General features: G+C 45.5%; 1 protein-coding gene across 4 annotated transcripts in view; it reads left to right on the plus strand.

Moving 5' to 3' along the window:
- The window catches only part of LOC115154356 (sickle tail protein homolog), a 188,806-nt gene extending 166,611 nt beyond the window's left edge, over nucleotides 1-22,195 (plus strand). For all 4 annotated transcript variants that reach the window (XM_029700514.1, XM_029700522.1, XM_029700533.1 and 1 more), the window contains 15 exons: nucleotides 1,051-1,155; nucleotides 1,796-1,854; nucleotides 5,514-5,674; nucleotides 6,029-6,204; nucleotides 9,263-9,399; nucleotides 9,717-9,864; nucleotides 10,959-11,460; nucleotides 11,634-11,841; nucleotides 12,016-12,281; nucleotides 12,656-12,823; nucleotides 14,839-14,967; nucleotides 16,709-16,792; nucleotides 17,875-19,608; nucleotides 20,172-20,312; nucleotides 21,569-22,195. In XM_029700514.1, coding sequence (XP_029556374.1) covers nucleotides 1,051-1,155; nucleotides 1,796-1,854; nucleotides 5,514-5,674; nucleotides 6,029-6,204; nucleotides 9,263-9,399; nucleotides 9,717-9,864; nucleotides 10,959-11,460; nucleotides 11,634-11,841; nucleotides 12,016-12,281; nucleotides 12,656-12,823; nucleotides 14,839-14,967; nucleotides 16,709-16,792; nucleotides 17,875-19,608; nucleotides 20,172-20,312; nucleotides 21,569-22,105 — 4,555 coding nt within the window. In that variant the 3' untranslated portion in view covers nucleotides 22,106-22,195. The remainder of the gene's footprint in view (nucleotides 1-1,050; nucleotides 1,156-1,795; nucleotides 1,855-5,513; nucleotides 5,675-6,028; nucleotides 6,205-9,262; nucleotides 9,400-9,716; nucleotides 9,865-10,958; nucleotides 11,461-11,633; nucleotides 11,842-12,015; nucleotides 12,282-12,655; nucleotides 12,824-14,838; nucleotides 14,968-16,708; nucleotides 16,793-17,874; nucleotides 19,609-20,171; nucleotides 20,313-21,568) is intronic.
- The last annotated feature ends 718 nt before the right edge of the window (nucleotides 22,196-22,913 follow it).

A 22,913-nucleotide genomic window follows, 5' to 3' on the forward strand; every position in this document is an offset into this window, starting at 1 on the left:
GCCTTCAAGCATGAGTTGTACTTACATGCACAAAGACTATTCCGTATAAGCACAGTGCTCTATAATGGCTATATAGGCACAAGAAACTTTTCTCTTTGGCTTTGCATTTCAGTCCCCCGGGGGAGACATAGCTAAGTGTCTGTTTCTCTACAGTACTTTGCCTGGGCGCAATATACAGCACTATCAGGATCACAGTCATTTCTCTTGTCCTCATCTAGCCCCATCCAGCGCTCTCACCTCCCCTCCCCTCCCGTGCCATTAGATATGTGATGACATGTGAAAAGACAGTGCTCCTCTGTCTGAGCCTCACTGGTCAACAAGCAATCACCAAGCATAAGGATCCCTATTCAACCCTGTGCTTGGTTTTCTTCACATTACCGGTCCTGCCAGAGTAATATGAGAATTGATGAGTTTGTCTTCTCGTTCTCGTCCAGGCGCCCGCCACCAGTAACAGTCTATTGTTTTATCCACAATGTGCTCACTAAGGTCCAACTCATCTCAACCGCTGGGCTAAATCTACTAGACAGCCATGTCTTGTATTCACAAATTCAGACTGGCCCACTCTTGTTTTTCTAGACTATTCCAGGCAGACTCCGGGAGGGCAAAACAGGCATTCTAAAGTGGTTGTATTTATTACACCGTATAAGCTGGGATATAAAGTTTATTTTTGCCTGAATGGAGCCTTCACTACCTTAGCACAGTATTTTGACAGCTTGAAACACTTACTTTTGGCCAGATATTGCTTTAAAAGTGCATTTAACTGTTGTTTATATAGCAGAAGCCCCTATTTGACAAATCAATTAAGTATTTATAAAAGTATTCATAAAATTAACTTTTATTCTCAATATCCAGTACATGACTTACTCCTTGTGTTTTTAATTTTACATCGCTAATTTGATTTCTAAGCAACCACGTCTGGCATGGAAACAATGCAGGTAGTATTTAGGAAGTAACTCCTAACTTAAAAAGTACTTTTAACTTAAATGTAAAAAATGCCACCTCCTAGTATGCCCCATTTTTAAAAGCTTGATTTTCTGATGTTTCCTGCAGAGAGCGAATGAAGGCTATGGAGCAACAGATTGCCAGCTTGACTGGTCTTGTTCAGCATGCACTTTTAAAGTCCCCAAACACTAGTGGCACCAACGAGGCTCTCAGGTAAGCAAGAAGATGAAGAAGTGAGGCGGCTTGGGATATTGAGTTCTCTGAGATAAGCCCAGGCTGCCCCAGCCAAAGTGGAAAAAGATAATAGCAGATAAACTAGCTCTCACTTTTAGCCATCTGAGCCAGCCTAGGTTAACAGAACATTGTCAGGGGGAAATAGGGTGCACAAGGGGTCTGATATTATCTCCATTTATTCTCCAAAATGGCTGCCTCTATAGGTTGATTTGGCTGCAGTTGACCTTTGCATTTCAGCCTACTCTGTGGAGATCTTGTGCTAACTGTGTTTGCTTGAGTTTACAATTAACCATCTCAATGAATGCACGATGACTGGAATGAACATGGGATGACTTACTATGGGAACAGACTGCTCCTAACAGCCATCATGTTAACATGTTCCTCTATGTCAGTCTGCCCAACCATACTGTATGGCTGTCTATACGTCTATACGGCTTTTACTAATATGTATCAACCCTAACTCAAGGACAGTGCCCCGGGTTTTTATTGAAACTCTTATATCGTGATTCAACATAATTCATAGGTCTCTTTCTCTCCTTCTCTTTGTGTGCGTGTGTGTGCGTGTGTGTGCGCGTGTGTGTGCGTGTGTGTGTGTGTGTGTGTGTGTGTGTGTGTGTAGCGAACGACCCATGAAGACATCAAGACAAGCATCTCCGGTTCAGAGTGCACACAGTGCAGGTCTGGACCACTATTACCCTTCTGCATGTATCACATCATGAACTGTCCCTATATAGTGCCCTATTCCCTATATAGTGCCCTACTTTTTCACTTTTTCACCCTATGGGCTTTCCTATGGAGCCTGGTAAAAAATGGTGCACTATATAGGGAATAGGTTGGCATTTGGGATGCAACCATTATCTACTTCACAATACAGTTTTCTGTTGCATATCCACATTTTCCCCATGATGCATTGCACAGACAAGTCTCTCATGTTAATGTCACTCAACAGTCTGCCATATGCTCTCCCCTACCGCTCCACTAAAACTGTCAGTGAGTCAGTCACAGACCAGCTTCTTTACTCTTCGCCAACTCATATTCCCTTCAAATCCTCTCTTCTCATACAAAAACAGCAAACCTAATATGTGCTGCTGAAAAACAAGAGCGATGTATTATTTCTCGATCCCCGCCAAGATGATTCAATCTCGTCTGGCTAACAGTCTGTGCAGATGTGGGTTCGATAAAAGAAATGCAATCTCGAGGGCGGCGGAACGAAAACAGAGCAGTATTTATCTGTCTGCTGCTGAAGCAGTTCCTTACATCTTAGCGATACACTTCTTCTTCTTCTTCTTCTTACACCACGCTGATACAATCTGCTGTGTCACGTTGTGTGTGTGTGAGTGAATTTCAATCTCTACAACACCAAAAAGACTGTTCATGTCTCACAGGATTTCCCTTCGTTTATCGTTCCCCCGTATCAAATACATGAAGAATTTACATATTTCTCTTGATTCCTCAGAGTCTCTTGTTGTTACTTCATAATCTCCATCACAAAAACACCCTCTCAGTCGCCAAACAGTGGATGTATCCTAAATGGCACCCTATTCCCTAAAAAGTGCACTACTTTTAACCAGAGCCCTATGGGCCACTTGGTACGCAGACAGTAAAACACAGGAACTGTTTTCTTCCGAACCTGCACTTCAGGTCTGTGATAGTGTCATCCACTATGAGAGGACTGTGGTGAATGTTGGAGGGGGATTACACAGTGACAATAGCAGTGTGTTCTTTAGCCCCACAGCAGGGCTGTACTATGTGTGTAAATGGCACCCTATTCCCTTTATAGTGCACTACTTTTGATGGGCCATGTCAGAAGTACTGCACTATATAGGGAATAGGGTGCCATTTGGGATGTAGATCTACTCTGTTTGGAGGGAGCTTAGAGTGCACTTTCTCTATTTCTCTCTCTTTCTCTCTCTCTTTCATTCACTCGCAACATTCCAGTCTTTTCATTGTTCTGACACTGGACAGGGACTTTTTCACTTCCGCTAAGGGACTTTAGTGGCTTACAACACAGCATTGGAACTTAAAGTGCCACTCCCACAACAAGCGCCCAAGAGACACACTTTGACCTCTGTCAGTATTAAAAGGTTGTACTACTACACTCTGAATGTGAGGAACAGCGTCATTTTATTCAACTTGAGTTACCGTCAATGCAGGCTGCAGAGGGCATAGCATGTAAAGAGTAATTATCTTGTCAGTCTGACAGCCTCTTGAGGCCAGAGGACATGACTGGTGGTTGTTTTCAACGGCGGGCAAACCCGTCTCCTGTCTCCCATTACTCACAGTGATTGAAATGGTCTGCGTACCAAATGCCTCTCTATTCCCAATACAATGGACTGTTTTTGACCAGAGCCCTAAAGTCTCTGGTCAAAAGTAATGCACTACATAGGGAATAGGGTGCCATTTGGGATGTAGACATGGTGAGTTTGGTGGTCGGCCGTGTGCTTCTTTTGGCAGACGCCACAGGAAGCACATGCCCTTATTACTAAACATTAGAAATATTAAATCAGTACCCAATGTGAGCATGGGAAATGTGTTCGGAGATGTGTGAGGTGAGGGCTAGCCAGGCCAATGACTCACAGAGGTTACGTTTCAAATGACACCCTATTCCCTATATAGTGCACTACCTTTGACCTGGGCGCCTATGTATTACCTGCTTCCCTATGGGCCCTGGTCAAAAGTATTGCACTACATAGAGAGTAGGATGGTATTTGGGACGTAGACAGACATAAGGCAGAAGGTGGAAAGGAGGAGAGAAAACATTACTCCGTTACTCCCTCCATTCAATCGCAGAGGAGGAGATGAATTACATTTTAACGTGCCTGTGCACTTTTGACTGTGTGGTATTTCCTTTTCAGTTAATGAGGGAGTAATGTATTGCCTATTTCCTCCAAAGTCTGCAGTGTTGCTCAAGTTTCCGTCACATTGTGAAAGAGATTTATGTACAGTGAGGGGGAAAAAAGTATTTGATCCCCTGCTGATTTTGTACGTTTGCCCACTGACAAAGAAATGATCAGTCTATAATTTTAATGGTAGGTTTATTTGAACAGTGAGAGACAGAATAACAACAAAAATATCGAGAAAAACGCATGTCAAAAATGTTATAAATTGATTTGCATTTTAATGAGGGAAATAAGTATTTGACCCTCTCTCAATCAGAAAGATTTCTGGCTCCCAGTTGTCTTTTATACAGGTAACGAGCTTGTTACCTGTATAAAAGACACCTGCCCACAGAAGCAATCAATCAAGCAGATTCCAAACTCTCCACCATGGCCAAGACCAAAGAGCTCTCCAAGGATGTCAGGGACAAAATTGTAGACCTACACAAGGCTGGAATGGGCTACAAGACCATCGCCAAGCAGCTTGGTGAGAAGGTGACAACAGTTGGTGTGATTATTCGCAAATGGAAGAAACACAAAAGAACTGTCAATCTCCCTCGGCCTGGGGCTCCATGCAAGACAGGACAACTTCACCGCATCAAAGGGACGATGGACGGGGCCATGTACCGTCAAATCTTGGGTGAGAACCTCCTTCCCTCAGCCAGGGCATTGAAAATGGTTTGTGGATGGGTATTCCAGCATGACAATGACCCAGAACACACGGCCAAGGAAACAAAGGAGTGGCTCAAGAAGAAGCACATTAAGGTCCTGGAGTGGCCTAGCCAGTCTCCAGACCTTAATCCCATAGAAAATCTGTGGAGGGAGCTGAAGGTTCGAGTTGCCAAACGTCAGTCTCGAAACCTTAATGACTTGGAGAAGATCTGCAAAGAGGAGTGGGACAAAATCCCTCCTGAGATGTGTGCAAACCTGGTGGCCAACTACAAGAAATGTCTGACCTCTGTGATTTGCCAACAAGGGTTTTGCCACCAAGTACTAAGTCATGTTTTGCAGAGGTGTCAAATACTTTTTTCCCTCATTAAAATGCAAATCAATTTATAAAATTTTTGACATGTGTTTTTCTGGCTTTTTTTGTTGTTATTCTGTCTCTCACTGTTCAAATAAACCTACCATTAAAATTATAGACTGATCATTTCTTTGTCAGTGGGCAAATGTACAAAATCAGCAGGGGATCAAATACTTTTTCCCCTCACTGTACTTGTGGATGCATACAGCATAGCCTACATTATGAATAATTCAATGATATGGGTTTGGATGCATTTTCACATTGTTTTGATTCCATTGTTCTAAATCAGTTTTCATAAATCTGGATAGAGGGCTCATCTTTATGGAAAGTGAGCCGTCTATCCAACTCTATTTTCTTTGCAGTTTTGTTATCACCGTTATTCAACTGACTAGCTCGTAGGGGTTTTAAATGTGGCTATTTGATTTGATGTCATTCAGGAGGTTCCCCTATCCTAGCACCCAAAAGTGCCGCACTCCCCTCTGAGAGTGGCTCCACCTCTGCACTACCAGGCTCTGCCCCCTTTCAGGCCAACCTGTTCCAGTTCAAGAAGAATGTCTCGGACCTTCGGCTGCAGCTCCATCAGATGAGACAGCTGCAGGTAACAGCAGTGATGCTCTATCTAGGAGTGGGATTAAGTTTCTACTAGACGCTGATCTTGGGTACATTTTGCATTTTTCCCACTAAAGGTTAAGGTTAGGATTGGGAGAGGGGAAGCTGATCCTAGATCTGTACCTAGGGTAAACTTCACTCTGGAGCCCCTATCTACTTTTATTGGCTGTGAATTTGATATCAGCTGTCAATCCACCCCTCTATTTGGATTGGTTAAGAAACAGAACTCTTTCTTTCTCATTAATCAATGGAAGGGAATTATGCCACCAGATTCAATCATAGAATGGTGTTCGCTCCTTGAGATGTGTGTGTGTGTATTCATGTGTATGTGTGTGTTACCTAGCTCCAGAACCAGGAGGCTCTATGTGTGCAGCTGAAGCGGGCTGAGCAGGAGATCAGTGTAAAGCTGGTGGAGGCAATGAAACGTCTGGAAGACCCAGTCCAGAGACAGAGAGCCCTGGTGGAGGAGGACAGACACAAGTACCTGGGCTTGGAGGAGAGGGTATTCAACCAGCTAGGGTAAGGGGGAAGGGGCGGGTCAACAACAAACACATCAACCATTCCCAGCCACTAGAACCCCATTTCCTGACTACCACACGACAGCTTTAGAATTGTTTACTGGGTTATATTAAGTACTGCAGATAATATGCTCTAAAACAAAAAAGTGCTTGTTAGTATAAAAAAGTTTAATGTTGTCCCTGTAGAACCCAAAGGGGTTTGAATTTGTGTTTTGCCATAGCACTACACAGCTGATTCAAAGTATCAACTCATCATCAAGCTTTGATGATTTGAATCAGGTGTGTACTGCTAAGGCAAAAACAAAAATGTGCACCCCTTTGGGTCGCCAGGACCAGGATTGAGACACACTGCTGTAGGAGAACCCTTTCTTTGGCTGTGGAGAACCTTTTTATATCGGTTATTTGAATAAGCCTTTGTATACCCATTTGTCTGGTTCTTCATTACACTGTTCCAGTCAGAGGGTTCTTCATTACACTGTAAAAAATGTCCCGGCTACTGGTTGCAGTGAAAATATGGTAAATATACAAAAAGTTACTTTCTTTTTAGAGCCGGAATAAGGTATTATTGATGTAAGGGACAGTATGATGCTGATTACTTAGGAGTCAACCTCACTTGGGATTTGGACTCTTCTTTACAGTAATGTATTGTTAAAGCAAAGTTTATTTGAAATTTACGGTAACATACTGTACTTTTTTTTACAGCAACTTACAGGTAACTGGCTGCCGGTAAGATAACATAAAATCAAGTTACGGGTTTTACAGTGTAGTGAATACAACCCAGGTGTTATTGGCAACTGCAAGTACACACCCTCCAAATTGCCCACAGGTTTGAACAGGCAGGCCATGTCTGTCTCTCATTGGAGCCCAGCAGTCACTGAACAATAAGACCAGGCAGCCTGGGCAGGCAATTATTCACAGCGTTCTCTTAATTTAATTCACTCATCGCAGCTTGCCAATTGGGAACATTAATTTAATCCTTTTAATTCCGTTGTTTAACAGGCAAGGTCAGAGTCCTGCCTGGGTAGACAGTGGTAAACATATTCCCTGATCTACATCACGATAGGAGCGTTGCCTGAACGTTGGTCTTCTGGGGAATCAGACATGCGCAGGGCGTTGAGCGCTGGATTCAGCTCAGTGTTTTCCTTGGTGCTTTGCCAGGTCTTACTCAGCAAAGGCCTGCAGTAGTATTTTAAATAAGGCTAGCTAATGAGCTCTGTTTGGCTGAGGGGGGACTGTGGTGAGAAAAGACGCAGCCTTCTTCTCCGGAGAGAAAACCCAATTTAACATGACCTGGGAGAGTGAGTCTGGGCCTCCTAAAAAAAATACTTTGGGAAGAAATGAGGCGACAAACGACAAGGTTCAAATAGGACTGTTTATCATTGTTAGCACTGCTGTAACAAGGCCCTTTAAATCTAAGGGGCTGTAACATGAGGATGCTGCTAACATGGAGGATTTCAAAGGAAGGACAGTGGAGGTGTTGTGTTTTGCGTTACTTTTCACAAATGTCAGTAGACCTATAGGGTTTTCCGTAGTTCTGAACACGTGCTTTTCCTGCATTCCCATTCCTTGGCTCGAAACCGACTGGCCATAGGGCGGCTCATGCAAAAGCCAGATGGGCTGGTTCATCTTTAGCCCGCTGGGCCGGTCTCAGGTGGGGATTTTTTACAGAATGACCATTATTTGTCTAATAATGGAGGCCTCAAGGGGGGAAATGTTTGGGGGGCCCATTGTGGGGGGGGGGGATTTCTGGTCCTAGTCTGTCCCTAGCCATTCCTATTTATTTCCAGTCAGTTCCGTTCACCAGTTATCATTAGCCTGCCAAGGAGTCTAGATCTGAACCAGCTGTCAGCACTCAGCCGGTGATTCTACTACCCTTGAGCAATAGAGAAAGATGAGAGAGAGTTGAGTGCCCATTAAGCTTCCTCAAATAGATGATCCCTGGGATATCTTGCATGTTTGTCAAGCCATCTTTAGAAGTGTATTTTAATGCTGCAACATTTCATCGACTCACATTACAGACATTACTTTCTAAAGTCCTGTATAGTTCTTTTAAGAAGAAAGAGTCGCGCCCCCCCCCCCCCCCCCCCCGCCCCCCGCTGGCTCTTCAGTTGAATTTTTCCATAGTCATCATGAAGAGGCTCTTCACATAAGTGGAACTCTCTCTTTTGACAGCAGCTGTACAAAAAAAACGTACTCTTCTCAAGGGAATCCGGTCACAAAGAATCTAAATGTTTTGTTCTCATGCAGTTCAAAGCGCCACACAATGCTATCATCTACCCAACACATTTCCTCTTGGAGTTGACTGCTCAGAATACAGAGTACAGTGTTCTCAAAACAATAGGGACTCTACGTAGTAAAGTTGTTGCACAAATAAGCCCAGATTCCATGTGTACACAGTTGAGGTTTTGGGAAGTAACCCAATCCAGTCGGAGCGGACTCACATAGAGGACGTGCAGTGTGGTCTGACTGAGAAAGTCCACTTTGGTCATTAAGGTTAAAGGGCCCACGTCCCTACGGCCCAGATGGTTTTTAGAATATGAACATTGTTGGATTTGATCTGTTTGCCCTCTCACTTTTCAGTTGTCATTCAGCTCAAACTAGAGCTCACTGTGTGCCAATAAGGTTAAATGAGTATTGTCTGCCCTCTAGTGTTGGTGTGTAGTCAGTGTTTCAGGTGACACATCAAGCATGCAATCTCATGTCTATTATAGTGATATGTTAGCATCACCAGTATGTCAGGGATTTGTTGGTGCCATCTTATCTCATTTGGTAGCTGTGGAGATGAAATTAGGGTAACGATTGATTGGGCTTTTCCAGATGCTCAAAGCGCTTACATAGTAAGAGGGAAACTCACCTCATCCACCACCAATGGGTGGCAACCACTTGGGTGATGCACGGCAACCACTTGGGTGATGCACGGCAACCAGTTGTGCCACAAACCTCACCACACATCAGCTAGTATAGTGGAGAGGTGAGGAGTGATATACCAATTAGGAGTGGTGTTTAGAATGTTCTCTCTCTCTGTGTGTGTGTGTGTGTGTGTGTGTGTGTGTGTGTAGGGAACTGGAGCATTATGTGGACACTCTGAAGAGGGAGACCAGCTCGGCGGGGGCTCACAGAGCTGTGACACTGAAGCATGTGGAAGAGGGGGCTGTTAGCCTCAGGAGAGTGGGAGAATCTCTGGCAGGACTCAGAGGTAAGACTGCCCGTACAGTGTAGTCTACTTTAAAAAGACACAATATCTTAGATGATGTGCATTGCCATGGATTCCATAGGTTTCCAAGTGCTATGGTTTTCAGTTACAGGTAAAGTAATAAGTAAGATAATATCATTTCTAACTGAATAACACAATACTACAACGAGAAAATGTGCATTTTCCTTTGTTGAATAGCAGTCGCGTTCTGCCAAAGCAGCACATTAATAAAGTTGTCCTCCAATGAAGGGTGGTGGAGAATTTAAAAAATCTCTCTATATTTTTCTAGTATATATATTTTTTTACATGTTTTCTCACAGGGGAGTTCCCGCCGCTGCAGACCAGGATGCGTTCGGTCCTGAGGGTGGAGGTGGAGGCAGTTAAGTTCCTCAAGGAGGAGCCCCACAAACTGGACAGCATGCTGAAGAGAGTCAAGAGCCTCACGGAGACTCTCAGCAGCCTGAGGAGGTACAGGAACCAGGGCGGGACGGAGGGAGGGAGGCAGGGGGGGGCCTTCCGATCCTCCACCCTTCACCTGAAGTGTGCACTCGTTCATACCTTGCTCGTGCATTTAAAAGCATTGTACTGGTGCAAGCTTTCCTCACACCAGTCCATTCTTTTTAAATCCACGAGGAGGAGTGTACACTTCAAAAAATAGAGAGAATTGGAATGTAGCCAGACATTGGATGAAAACAGAACAATAAAATAAAGGTCAGATCGAAGTAATTAAAGTGAAAATAAATAAAAACTTGGTGGCCCGACACCGTGGAGTGATGGGGAGCGGTTAAGAGAGAGTTGATTGAAAACAGAAGCTTCCAGAGAAGTCAGACAGTGGGGCATATGATAATAGTGTATGAGACGCTAACCGTTGATTACGCTGGCCTGGGGTTGGCTCCGATCCTATCCGATGGGTCATGCGGAATGGACGGAGGTGGCGTCCATCTTGATTAAGCTCTGAACTGATAAGTGAATTAATTTGGGCGCAACGCGACTCCCTGCAGCATCCCATTTCAATATAAATATAAACGTCATCAGTTTTACCCAGGGAGCACCACACTGCACCACGCGGCCAAACTCATCTACATTACCTCGTCCCCTTAGTGCGCTTCTCTCCCCGCAGGTCAGAGATGATTACACCCACTTTGGTGTTGGATTTGGGCCAAATACACTGAGGTTTATAGTATATTCAGGCTAGACAAGCCAGGGTGGTAAAGTAGTTCTATCAAACTCTGAAGTTCTGTATGCGCTGTTCTGTGTTATGAGGTTAGGAGATTTGAAGCATTCGTTCATGGCAGCATGGAATATGTCATCATAGGTATGTTTTACCTTAGTGGGATACCAATTGTTGCAGTTTGGATTAACTAGTGTTTGTGGTCAGTATACCTTCCCAAACTTTCTCCAAATTCTGGGGGGAAAATCTACTTGGAAATGTAAAAGAAATCCTGGTTTGAATATTCCAGGAGTGAACACATAATCCAGAATTCTGCTACCAGGATTTTGGGAAAGTAACCTGAATTGTGTAACCTTAATATTAAGTCTATCCTGCCCTCTCTGCCCTACAGATGTGCTACAACCCCAATAGAGAGCAGCCCAGCCACCACCACCATGGTGGACCCCGACCCCCCAGCGGAGCCTTCAGCCTCCCCCTCGGCTCTGCCCAAACCCCAGCTCTCCTCCATCAGGTCCGAGGTGGTCATGCCCTCCTGCCCCATGGTCATCCACCACGTTCAGAGTGCTCCGGTCCATATTCAGCAGTCCCAGCAGTCTGCAGCCCTGCTGGTCCAGCCCAGTCCCCCCACAACCCCCACCCACAGCCAGGGCCGGGACTCCCCAAGCTCAGCCAAGGGCTCCACAGGCACCGCCTCGTCCTCCAACTCCAACCCCTCCAGCCAGGGGGGAAGCCCTGCCCAGCAGAAGAAGACCCCTGCTGCCACTGCTGCTGCCAACCAAGAGCTGCCCACCCAGGCTCCGGTCAATAACAGCAGCAATGGGACAGGGAACTTCTTCATCGAGGAGATTCACACCAAGAGCAGCAAGAGCAAAAACAGGGCCATGTCTATAAAGGTAAGCCCTATGGAAGTTATAGTGTGCTTCAGTCTTCAATCTATGATCTATGATATCTCATATCAGATTTCCCCTAAGGGTTATTGAAAGCACTGTCTGTTTCTCTTCCCTCCACTGCTCTCTCTCTCTCTCTCTCTCTCTCAATCTTCCCTCCTCTCTCTTGCCCTCCACAGGCAGCAGAGAAGGAGTGGGAGGAGCGGAGGCAGAACATGGGCCACTATGATGGGAGGGAGTTTGAGAGGATCCTGGATGAGGCCCAGGCCAACATGATGAAGGGCATCCCCTGTCTGGAGGTGCCGAGCGAGGGGGAGGCCTCTACAGTGATCCCTGCTGCCCTGGAGGACCAAGTGGATTCCCCCAAGCCTGTGGCACCAACCACAGGTAGGGAGGGGTATTTTATGAAGCTACCTGACACACTCAACATATTCCACTACTATAAAAATACATTTGGACATCTTTTTTTATGCAAGCATATAATTGTTCTTCAGGAAAATGACCCTTTGTAATTTTCATGTAGGCCTTATTGTTGACCTTATATGTGTTTGTCTATTACAGAAGAGACTCCGCCTGAGCCCAGCTCAGACAAACCAGCCATAGCCAAGCCTGCTGGTCCTGAGAAACTCCCCAAGCCGGTACTAGAGAAGCCCACCACCAAGCCCACCACCCCTTCAGACAAAGTGGGCAAAGTCAGCTTGGAGGCCAGCAAGTCACCTCCCCCTCCTCCGCCCAGAAAGACCTTCCCCACCTCCAGCTCTGGAATGACCACCACTCGGTCTGGAGAGGTGGTCTACACCAGCAGGAATGAGTCTGCCTCGGGACAGGTCAGTCTGCCATGTAGTCTGGCTGCAGGCAAGTCTGCGGTCAACTAGCACTGGTCCAGGGCATCACGTGGGGTTTGCTAACACAGCCTTCAGCATCAGCAAGCCGCAAGTAACGTTCTGGACCAGAGCGAGTGGTAAACCACAGACATGGCTTCTACTTGTGTGGTCCAGACCTGACCTATAAGCGACATGGGGAGAGGGGACAGTTTAAGGACAGTTTTATCAAGCAATTTGAAAGCAATATCATTTATATACCTTGGAATGGGCAATGTTGATCTGTTGATCTGACTCTTGTGGTAAATAACAGTGATGCTAGTATTTGAGTCATATTAAATATAGCTATTAACCCGCTTCCCCATTCCCATCTAAACCAGGAGGAAGAGGAGGCTGAGGTCCCAGTCCCAGCTGCCCAGCGCAAACCCACCAAGATCCCCCCAGAGACCACACCCTCCACCCCTGCCCCCGTTGCTGTCTCAGCCATCCACCAGGAGGAGGAGGAGGAGGAGGACGACGAGGGGGACAAAATCATGGCAGAGCTCCAGGTAAGACCCATACATCCAACAGCTGCTGTACATTTACTCCCACACACACGTACTTCATACTATACGATACTATATTGATCAAATAGGACCACTGGGAAATACATCCACATCCACACTAATGACTGTTGTATCTCTCCTTCACTGTGGGAGTGGGTCCTCTCTCCCTTCCTTTCCTGGTGGTTGGGTTACCTTCACTTGGCAGAGGATGGACGCAGTCCTTTACAAAATCAGAATTAGCCATGGTCTTACCCCTAGAAAGTTTAACCATTCGGCCACCACAGCACTAGGTTAATAGTATACGAGCAGTATCAAACCAGCACCAGGCTCAGTGACTTTAGGAGAAGCATTTTTTCCACTTAACTGCCGGGTACTCTACAGTCGTGGCCAAAAGTTTTGAGAATGACACAAATATACATTTTCACAAAGTCTGCTGCCTCAGTTTGTAAGATGGCAATTTGCATGTACTCCAGAATGTTATGAAGAGTGATCAGATGAATTGCAATTAATTGCAAAGTCCCTCTTTGCCATGCAAATTAACTGAATCCCCCAAAAACATTTACACTGCATTTCAGCCCTGCCACAAAAGGACCAGCTGACATCATGTCAGTGATTCTCTCGAAGATCACTCTGTCATGCTGATTGAGTTCAAATAGCAGACTGGAAGCTTCAAAAGGAGGGTGGTGCTTGGAATCATTGTTCTTCCTCTGTCAACCATGGTTACCTGCAAGGAAACACGTGCCATCATCATTGCTTTGCACAAAAAAGGGCTTCACAGGCAAGGACATTGCTGCCAGTAAGATTGCACCTAAATCAACCATTTATTGGATCATCAAGAACTTCAAGGAGAGCGGTTCAATTGTTGTGAAGAAGGCTTCAGGGCGCCCAAGATAGTCCAGCAAGCGCCAGGACCGTCTCCTAAAGTTGATTCAGCTGCGGGATCGGGGCACCACCAGTACAGAGCTTGCTCAGGAATGGCAGCAGGCAGGTGTGAGGGCATCTGCACGCACAGTGAGGTGAAGACTTTTGGAGGATGGCCTGGTGTCAAGAAGGGCAGCAAAGAAGCCACTTCTCTCCAGGAAAAACATCAGGGACAGACTGATATTCTGCAAAAGGTACAGAGATTGGACTGCTGAGGACTGGGGTAAAGTCATTTTCTCTGATGAATCCCCTTTCCTTTCTCTGATGAATCCCCATCCGGAAAAAAGCTTGTCCGGAGAAGACAAGGTGAGCGCTACCATCAGTCCTGTGTCATGCCAACAGTAAAGCATCCTGAGACCATTCATGTGTGGGGTTGCTTCTCAGCCAAGGGAGTGGGCTCACTCACAATTTTGCCTAAGAACACAGGCATGAATAAAGAATGGTACCAACACATCCTCCGAGTGCAACTTCTCCCAACCATCCAGGAACAGTTTGGTGACAAACAATGCCTTTTCCAGCATGATGGAGCACCTTGCCATAAGGCAAAAGTGATAACTAAGTGGCTTGGGGAACAAAACATCGATATTTTGGGTCCATGGCCAGGAAACTCCCCAGACCTTAATCCCATTGAGAACTTGTGGTCAATCTTCAAGAGGCGGGTGGACAAACAAAAACCCACAAATTCTGACAATCTCCAAGCATTGATTATGCAAGAATGGGCTGCCATCAGTCAGGATGTGGCCCAGAAGTTAATTGACAGCATGCCAGGGCAGATTTCAGAGGTATTGAAAAAGAAGTGTCAACACTGCAAATATTGACTCTTTGCATCAACTTCATGTAATTGTCAATAAAAGCCTTTGACACTTATGAAATGCTTGTAATTATACTTCAGTATTCCATGGTAACATCTGACAAAAATATCTAAAGACACTGAAGCAGCAAACTTTGTGAAAATTAATATTTGTGTCATTCTCAAAACTTTTGGCCATGACTGTAGGTGTTTCTAATAGACTATCACCTCACAAATGGCAGGAATAGTTAGGTTCTAGCCCTCAGGGCCCTAAACCCTAATCCCCTAACATATCTTCACTCCCCAGGTGTTCCAGAAGTGCACAGTTAAGGATGTAGGGGTGAAAAGTAGTGTGCTAGAGACACACCCTACTCGAGTTGAGCCCCAGATCAGAGAGCTAAGACCCGAGGCCTTATTGCCCCTCAAAGAGAAAAAGGTAAAGGACGTGGTGCCGTTTAGCCGTCCTCCTAACTGTCTGCTTCTGCCCAATGTGTGATGCCAGCTAACGCTCGATGGCTGTACCTTAACCACCTCTGTGCCTTTCACACCTCCCTGCTTCTGCCTCCATCAAGAGATCTGTACTGTAACAACTCCACTACCCAAAATCCCTTCTGATTCTGACTTATTCTCTTTTTCCCTTTTTGATTTCAATGGAACTCATGGCTTGGACTTGTTTTTCTCTGGCTAAGTCTGCAGAAAATGTCTGGAAAAGTGTATTGTGTGTATCCAACAAATGAATGGTGTCTTGTTGCTACTGATTTTTGATTACGTTATGTTTGTCTTGCTTGATCCAATCAATAAACTAATCCTTTATCTTGCATCCAGACCTAATCGAATGGTCTTGTCTGTTTCTTGGGAATAACTGCCCTTTATTCAAATAATAATTTGCTTATAGACTTTGCTATAGGAAAGTACTTTGAATGAGGTTTTATTACTTGTTACCTAGGTCACAGACTTGTTTTTGCAGACCTGGTTTACTTTAGGTCACTGGGACCAATTTCTTTACCTGACTTATTTCTTGGGAATGATACCTTACTATATCTCTGAATCTCTATATAACTTTAACTCTATCTTCTAATTCATTTTAATACCAAAACGGATGCCTAATATGGTTGTTGTCCACAGGAGAACAGGGAACTACAGTGCATTCGTCCCATATGGCACCCTATTCCATATATAGTGAACTACTTTTGACCAGAGCCATATTGGCCCTGTTGAAAAGTACACTATTAGAAAATAAGGTGCTTTCTAGAACCTAAAAGGGTTCTTCGGCTATCCCCCTAGGAGAACCATTTAAATATCAATTTTTTGTTCCAGGTAGAACCCTATTTGTTTCCATGCACTGTAGAACCCTTTTCCCAAAGGGTTCTACATGGAACCCAAAGGAGTTCTACCTGGAACCAAAAAGGGTTCTACCTGGGACAGCTGGAGAACTCCTTTAGAACCCTTTTTTCTAAGAGTGCATGTAGTGCACTACAAAGGGAATAGGGTGCCATTTTGGATGCACCCTTTATCTCATGCTCCTCTCTAACTCGCTCAGAAATCATGTCACAAGATATTGTACATGGACTGTATGAGAGATCCAGTTATTCTGTGGGTCAGATAAGATCTTTTCCTGGTAAACACAATGTTCAGCTCACACACCAGCAATGCATTGGTCATGTTATTCCTACATACACATTTTCAGTCATACAACATTGCATTCCACTCACCAAATGGGAATGATTGATTAAACGTTCTTTTAAACCAACAACGTTGAGAATATATAAAAACGTGACGCAACACTGAACGTAGTATGTTAGCTAGTCTGTTGGTAAAATGGGTGTCAGTCTATACCTCAGATTAGAGTATTAGTTTGGTAACTAATTCTTTAGTAAAAGGGGCCAATTTGGGATTGGTAGATATTTTTTTAAACTTTTAAATCAATGATATATAGACTGCTTTGTTGTTTGAATCCCAGATTGTCCCTTTAAAGGTTTTACATAATAGCCATAACATACCATAACTATTCACTTGTGTCTGCATGTATGATCCTATAAGGTATCTAATATGTTATAAGCACGTATCTTGAAACTCAATCAAAATAGGCTTTGTTGCATAGTAGAGAGAATCCATGTTAGAGTTCACCCATAGAGTGCAATTGCACAATAATGCTGTCCCTTCACAAACTGTCCTAGCAGAGCTCTGAGAACACCCGTGAGGACAAAGATCCCAACACGGATGAAAACGGAAACACCACCCCTCTTCGTCAGAGCCCTGGGGTACGAGTACCATATTTTCACCGCTAAAACTTCATAGTCAAAATCTCAGGGCATTTATGATGCTAACATTAATCTTGGCATCCAAAGTTCCAAACGTGCCTTGAAATGTTTACAAATGTCATGTTGTATGGTTATATGGGCCTTACGAAGTAATTTTGTATGGTTATATGGACCTTATGAAGTCATGTTGTATGGTTATATGAGCCGTATGAAGTCATGTTGTATGGTTATATGGGCCTTACGAAGTAATTTTGTATGGTTATATGGACCTTATGAAGTCATGTTATATGGTTATATGAGCCGTATGAAGTCATGTTGTATGGTTATATGGGTCTTATGAAGTCATGTTGTATGGTTATATGGGTCTTATGAAGTCATGTTGTATGGTTATATGAGCCGTATGAAGTCATGTTGTATGGTTATGTGGGCCTTATGAAGGCATGTTGTATGGTTATGTGGGCCTTATGAAGGCATGTTGTATGGTTATGTGGGCCTTATGAAGGCATGTTGTATGGTTATGTGGGCCTTATGAAGGCATGTTGTATGGTTATATGAGCCGTATGAAGGCATGTTGTATAGTTATATGGGCCGTATGAAGGCATGTTGTATGGTTATATGGGCCATACGAAGTCATGTTGTATGGTTATATGGGTCTTACGAAGTCATGTTGTATGGTTATATGGGTCTTACGAAGTCATGTTGTATGGTTATGTGGGTCTTACGAAGTCATGTTGTATGGTTATATGAGCCGTATGAAGTCATGTTGTATGGTTATGTGGGCCTTACGAAGGACTGTTGTATGGTTATGTGGGCCTTACGAAGGACTGTTGTATGGTTATGTGGGCCTTACGAAGGACTGTTGTATGGTTATGTGGGCCTTACGAAGGCATGTTGTATGGTTATGTGGGCCTTACGAAGGCATGTTGCATGGTTATGTGGGCCTTACGAAGGCATGTTATATGGGCCGTATGAAGGCCAAACGCGTGCCTTACATGTCATGATATATTTTCTCTTATTGATAGTCTTGTCATGTGTTGTAGTTTTTAACATGTACTCTCTCATCCTTCCTTTGCTATTTGCAGGTCATATACTACGTAACTGGGCAGATCTCCAAAGAGCAGCCACCACCCCTGGCCCCAGTGGAGGAGGCTCCTGAATGCAGAGACAACCCAACACTGTCCCCCTCACAGGTGTTAAATGTGAATGCTAATGACAATTCTCCAAGACAGCAGCCACAGCAGCCGCAACCGAAACCCCAGCAGTTAGGGCCACCTATATCTCCCAAGCCTCTGTTCTTGAATTGCCCCAGCCCTCTGTCTCAGAAACAGGTGGTGAGCTCAGAATCGTTGAAGACCAGCCCAGGAGTGGTAGAAGGGGTTCTGAAACGCCCAACCGCCAACACTGTAGATAAGCCTCAGATAAGCACAGTCAAGAGACATGTGTCTTCAGTCGTCCAGGAGTCCAGCATTTCACTTAGTAAGAGTGTTGTGTTGCCCGCTGCATTGCCTAAAGTCTCTCCACCAATCACCATAGCAGAGGCTCCTAAGGCAGTGGTGTCTCCCACAGAGAAGGCCCTTAGTGAGGCCACCAATCAACCCAGAGATCAGCCCAGACCCAAGTATGAGGAAATGGAAGAGGAGGCCTTCCTGAGCCCTGACCTCCCTGGTGAGGAAGGCCCTCCGCCCCCAGACAACATCGCCTTCATGATCACCAACACCAAGGTCCAGGCCCTGTCCTGTGGGGAATACCAGGAGCTGGTCAATGCCAAACGGGGCATCCAGACTGTGACTGTGGGGGGGGGACCTGGGAACCGGGACATGACCCACACCACCCCGGGCAGCGACGGCGGCAGCTCGGTGGGGTCGCAGGACGACAGCTTCAACAACAAGAAGCCGGTCATCATCATCTTTGACGAGCCCATGGACATCCGCTCGGCCTACAAGCGCCTGTCCACGGTGTTTGAGTGTGAGGAGGAGCTGGAGAGCATGCTGGCCGCGGAGCGCATAGACGAGGAGGACGAGGAGTCGGAAGAGACATGGGGGAGCAGCGGCGGACTGCAGGTAAAGGTCAGGCCCGAGGGGGGAGAGAGGGCGGCTGGTCCCATGGCCGTCAAGGCCCCCAGCGGCGCTCTTTGCTCTTCCAGTAGTAGCTTGTCGCACTCTTCCTCCTCGTCTGCGGAGCTCACCGAATCGTCCAGCGACGGCAAGCCAGACGGGAAGAAGAAGTTCAAGTTCAAGTTTCCCAAGAAGCAGCTGGCCGCTCTGTCGCAAGCCATCCGCACAGGCACCAAGACAGGTAAGAAGACGCTGCAGGTGGTGGTGTACGAGGACGAGGAGGAGTCAGACGGCACGGTCCGACAGCACAAGGAGGCCAAGAGGTTTGAGATCCAAAGCCGCTCCAAACAATCTGTTCTACCATCAGACATGTCACCCAAGGCCCAGGCTCCAGCTGTAGTAAAGCGGGAGCATTCAGATTCCCAAGGCAGGACGGACGAGATCCGGAAGAGCACCTACAAGACCCTGGACAGCCTGGAGCAGACCATCAAGCAGCTAGAGACCACCATCAGTGAGATGGGCCCCGCAAGGCCCCACCAGGAGGAACCAGTGAGGAGTGCAGCCAGCGTGGAGCCCCAGCCTGGGTGTGTCTCGAGTGGGGAGAGTGGAGGCCTGAAGAGGTCCTTATCACTCCCTTCTAAGAGTTCACTCCCCAAGGTCCCCCAGCCCAATAAGCCCTCCTCTCTGAGGAAGAAGACCAAACCTCAGCTCCTCCCCAGGCCAGCCGCCCTCCCCACCGCCACCATCACCCCCAGCCAACAGGTCTCTTTCTAAGCTCTTGTCCGTCTGGAGGCTTTGGGTCCCCTTTTTACTCCTCCCTTCACTCCATCCTAACCACGTGGTTTACAAACCAAACACTCATTAATCACTTCCCAGGTGTTTTGGAAATGACAGAGCCCTTCTCTGTTGCTTTCTCCCTCCATGGTCCAAAATGATTGGGGAGTGGCATTTTCAGTGGGTCCCGTCCTGTCTCTCATATCTCTACTTCGATTGGCTGCTCAAACTCTAACCGGGGTTTCAGCGAGTGGCAGACTTTTACTCAGACAATGACACTCAATGTTGATTACACTTTTGGTTTCTTAAATCTGTTGTCCTTGGACTGCATTAACTGTAGGGTTGTACATTTTGGTATAGGCTACTACGGTACAGGCGGTGCATGTGCTCTTACTGGTGTTAAGTTTTCAACGGTTAGTGGTAATCTTGAACAAACAGGTTTGTGACCTGTCATTGCCTTGCTTCTATCAGTTTGTCATACCTCCAATATGGTGTTCTGTTTTTTTCTTTCTTTTATTTTCTTGTTTTGTTTCATTTGGATCCTCTTGCAGAACGCAACCAGTGTCGCTTCCCCTACTAGTCGGATGCCAGTGCCCATGTCTGCGAAGTCCAGGCAGTCGCCAGGGACTACTACTGACAAAGCAGGAAAACAGCAAAAGCTACAGGACAGCGCTCAGAGGCAGTTCCGACAGGTAGTTTTACTATAGGGCCTTACCAGAGACCATAGGGACTAGAGGGAATAAACTTGTATAGTGAACAGGGTATAGACAACAAGAGACCTGTGTTAAGGGAAAAAAATATAAAAACAACCAAAGCTGCGAGAGTTCAAGTGTTTTGTTTAAATGGGATTGAGGTGGCCATTTTGGCTTCTGTTTATGTTCTCTCAATCTGCTCTGACTGAAAGGCATGTTTGACTCTTGACTGTTACCCTTATAACATCACCGTATGCTTCTGCATGGTCCACACTGCTCATGGCAGCTTTTGCTGTGTTGGTTACGAGAAAAAAGAAAAAAAGAGAAAAAGAAAAGAGAAAGAAAAATAGTCCAGATGCATCCTGTCATCGACTGAGTTCTCCATCACATCCCCAGTTTCCATCACAGCTGAGTTCCTAAACAGTGTTGCCAACCAACCTCAGGATGCTTTACTAAACCAATATTTCTGATTAGCCACACTCCCTCCTACCCACAATGCACATCTATTAAACCCAAACAGTCTACCTGATACACTCTTTTATTTTCACAATGCACAGCTACTAAACCACACTTTAATACCCCTCCCTTCTAGCCTGCTGGAACTAGCCTGATCGCTTCGTTCACCATTATATTCCACTTAAATAGAATGGTGAATGCAGCAATCAGACTGGTTCCACCAGGCTGCATCCGGCCCTTCTCTGAAGGATGCTCTTCTACCACCCATCTCTCCCCCTTGCACTTGCAGTACCAGTCAGTGGAATATTCACCCTTACTTCTCCAGATATGCACTTTTATCTGTCTTACCCTCAAAAATATCCCCTCTTTTATCTAACATACTCCTTTTTCCTCCCCAACCAAGATGTATGCCTGTTTTTTCCCTCAGTTTTTGTCTCCACCTCTCAGAAAGCTTGACAATCACTCTTAACACACAGGCATCACCAAGCAGTGCCCCCTCCCCCAACTCAAACTTAATTCATCCCTCCTTCCATCCTTTCAATCTTTTCTTTTCTCCTTTTTAATTAACAGTGTGTTTCTCAGTTACCTCAAGTAACCCAGTAAAGATAGATACTGTAGCTAGTTTGAGCCTTTTTGTGTGTCTTTTAGTTCTCTTAGTAGCAAAGTTTGTTTTTGTGATTGTTTCTTGTCTATAACTTTAGTTAAGTCAATGTTGTCTTGCCTTTTTTTTTACATTTGTTACTTTAATAACCAGTTCCCATTTTGACAACCAGTCTTTGTTCTGGCATCTCTGTTTGCAGGCTAACGGAAGCGCTAAAAGAGCAGGGGAGGGTCATAAAACTACTTCCCCTACTATACCTGCCTCTAAAATTCCTGCTTTTTATCCTAGCTCTGCTAAAGGCAGCTCCTCCCAGTCTGCTCCAAACTCAGATGCTACTAACCCTATTAACCTTTTCCCCTCTTCCAACTCCTCCTCTTCCTTCCCCCACACCACCAAGTCCTCCATCCCGTCCCCTTACGCCCCCCGCCACCCTGGCTCAGCCCTCCCCACCTCCTCCCACATCCCCTCCCTCTCTAACGGTTCCTCCCTCAAACTCCCCAAGCCCTCTCACACAGGTAAAGCTCTCTCGTTTTCCTCGCAGACTCAAAACGGCCGAGCACCCTCCTCTTCCTTCTCCTCCTCCTCCCCCTCCCCTCTGTCGCCCACCCCGTTGGGCCCGGGTGTGAAGAGCATCCGTACCATACACACCCCCAGCTTCACCAGCTACAGGCCCCAGAATGGCAGCAGCGGCAAATCCTGCATCCCAACCGCCACAGCAGCCAAGGACTCCACTTAGTACAGTAGTCCCGTTTTCTCTCTCTCTCTCTCTCTCTCTCTCTCTCTCTCTCTCTCTCTCTTTCGCTTTCTCTTTTCTCTCTTTTTCTCTCTTTCTCTCTTCTCTCTTCTCTCTTCTCTCTTCTCTCTTCTCTCTTCTCCCTTCTCTCTTCTCCCTTCTCTCTTCTCCCTTCTCCCTTCTCTCTTCTCTCTTCTCTCTTCTCTCTTCTCTCTTCTCCCTTCTCTCTTCTCCCTTCTCCCTTCTCTCTTCTCTCTTCTCCCTTCTCTCTTCTCTCTTCTCTCTTCTCCCTTCTCCCTTCTCCCCTCTCCCCTTCTTCTTCTCTTCTTCTTCTCTCTTCTCTCTCTCTCTCAGGAGCTAGATCTATTCAGTTTTGGTTTGTATTTTGTTGTAAAAAGGGTAATGGATGCACTTCCCCAACCATTCATATTTCAATTTGATTTGTCACTGGCATTCTCACACTGATGCTTTGACTTCGTTTTAAGTTGCATTTTCCTTTGGCTGATGCGTGGAACTTGAATCCTGGATTTTAAAAAGGTGTATTAGAGTACTGAGGAAATGATTTTAAAGATTTAAAAAAGACGATTTTTCTGACTATCTAAGAAAAAACAGTTGATGTACAATCACTATTACCGTGTAAAAAATGTGTTTTATTTTTGAAAACCAGAGACTGGATAACCATAGTATATCTTCATCTTACATTATTTCTTGTGTTCTCATTCAGCATAGCCCTTGTAAATGCCTTTTATGAATGTATACTGTAAGTATACAGACGTTTAAAGTGGAATTGCGTTGACTTGACTTCTATTTT

Source organism: Salmo trutta, chromosome 2 (assembly GCF_901001165.1).
Source record: "Salmo trutta chromosome 2, fSalTru1.1, whole genome shotgun sequence".
NCBI lineage: Eukaryota > Metazoa > Chordata > Actinopteri > Salmoniformes > Salmonidae > Salmo > Salmo trutta.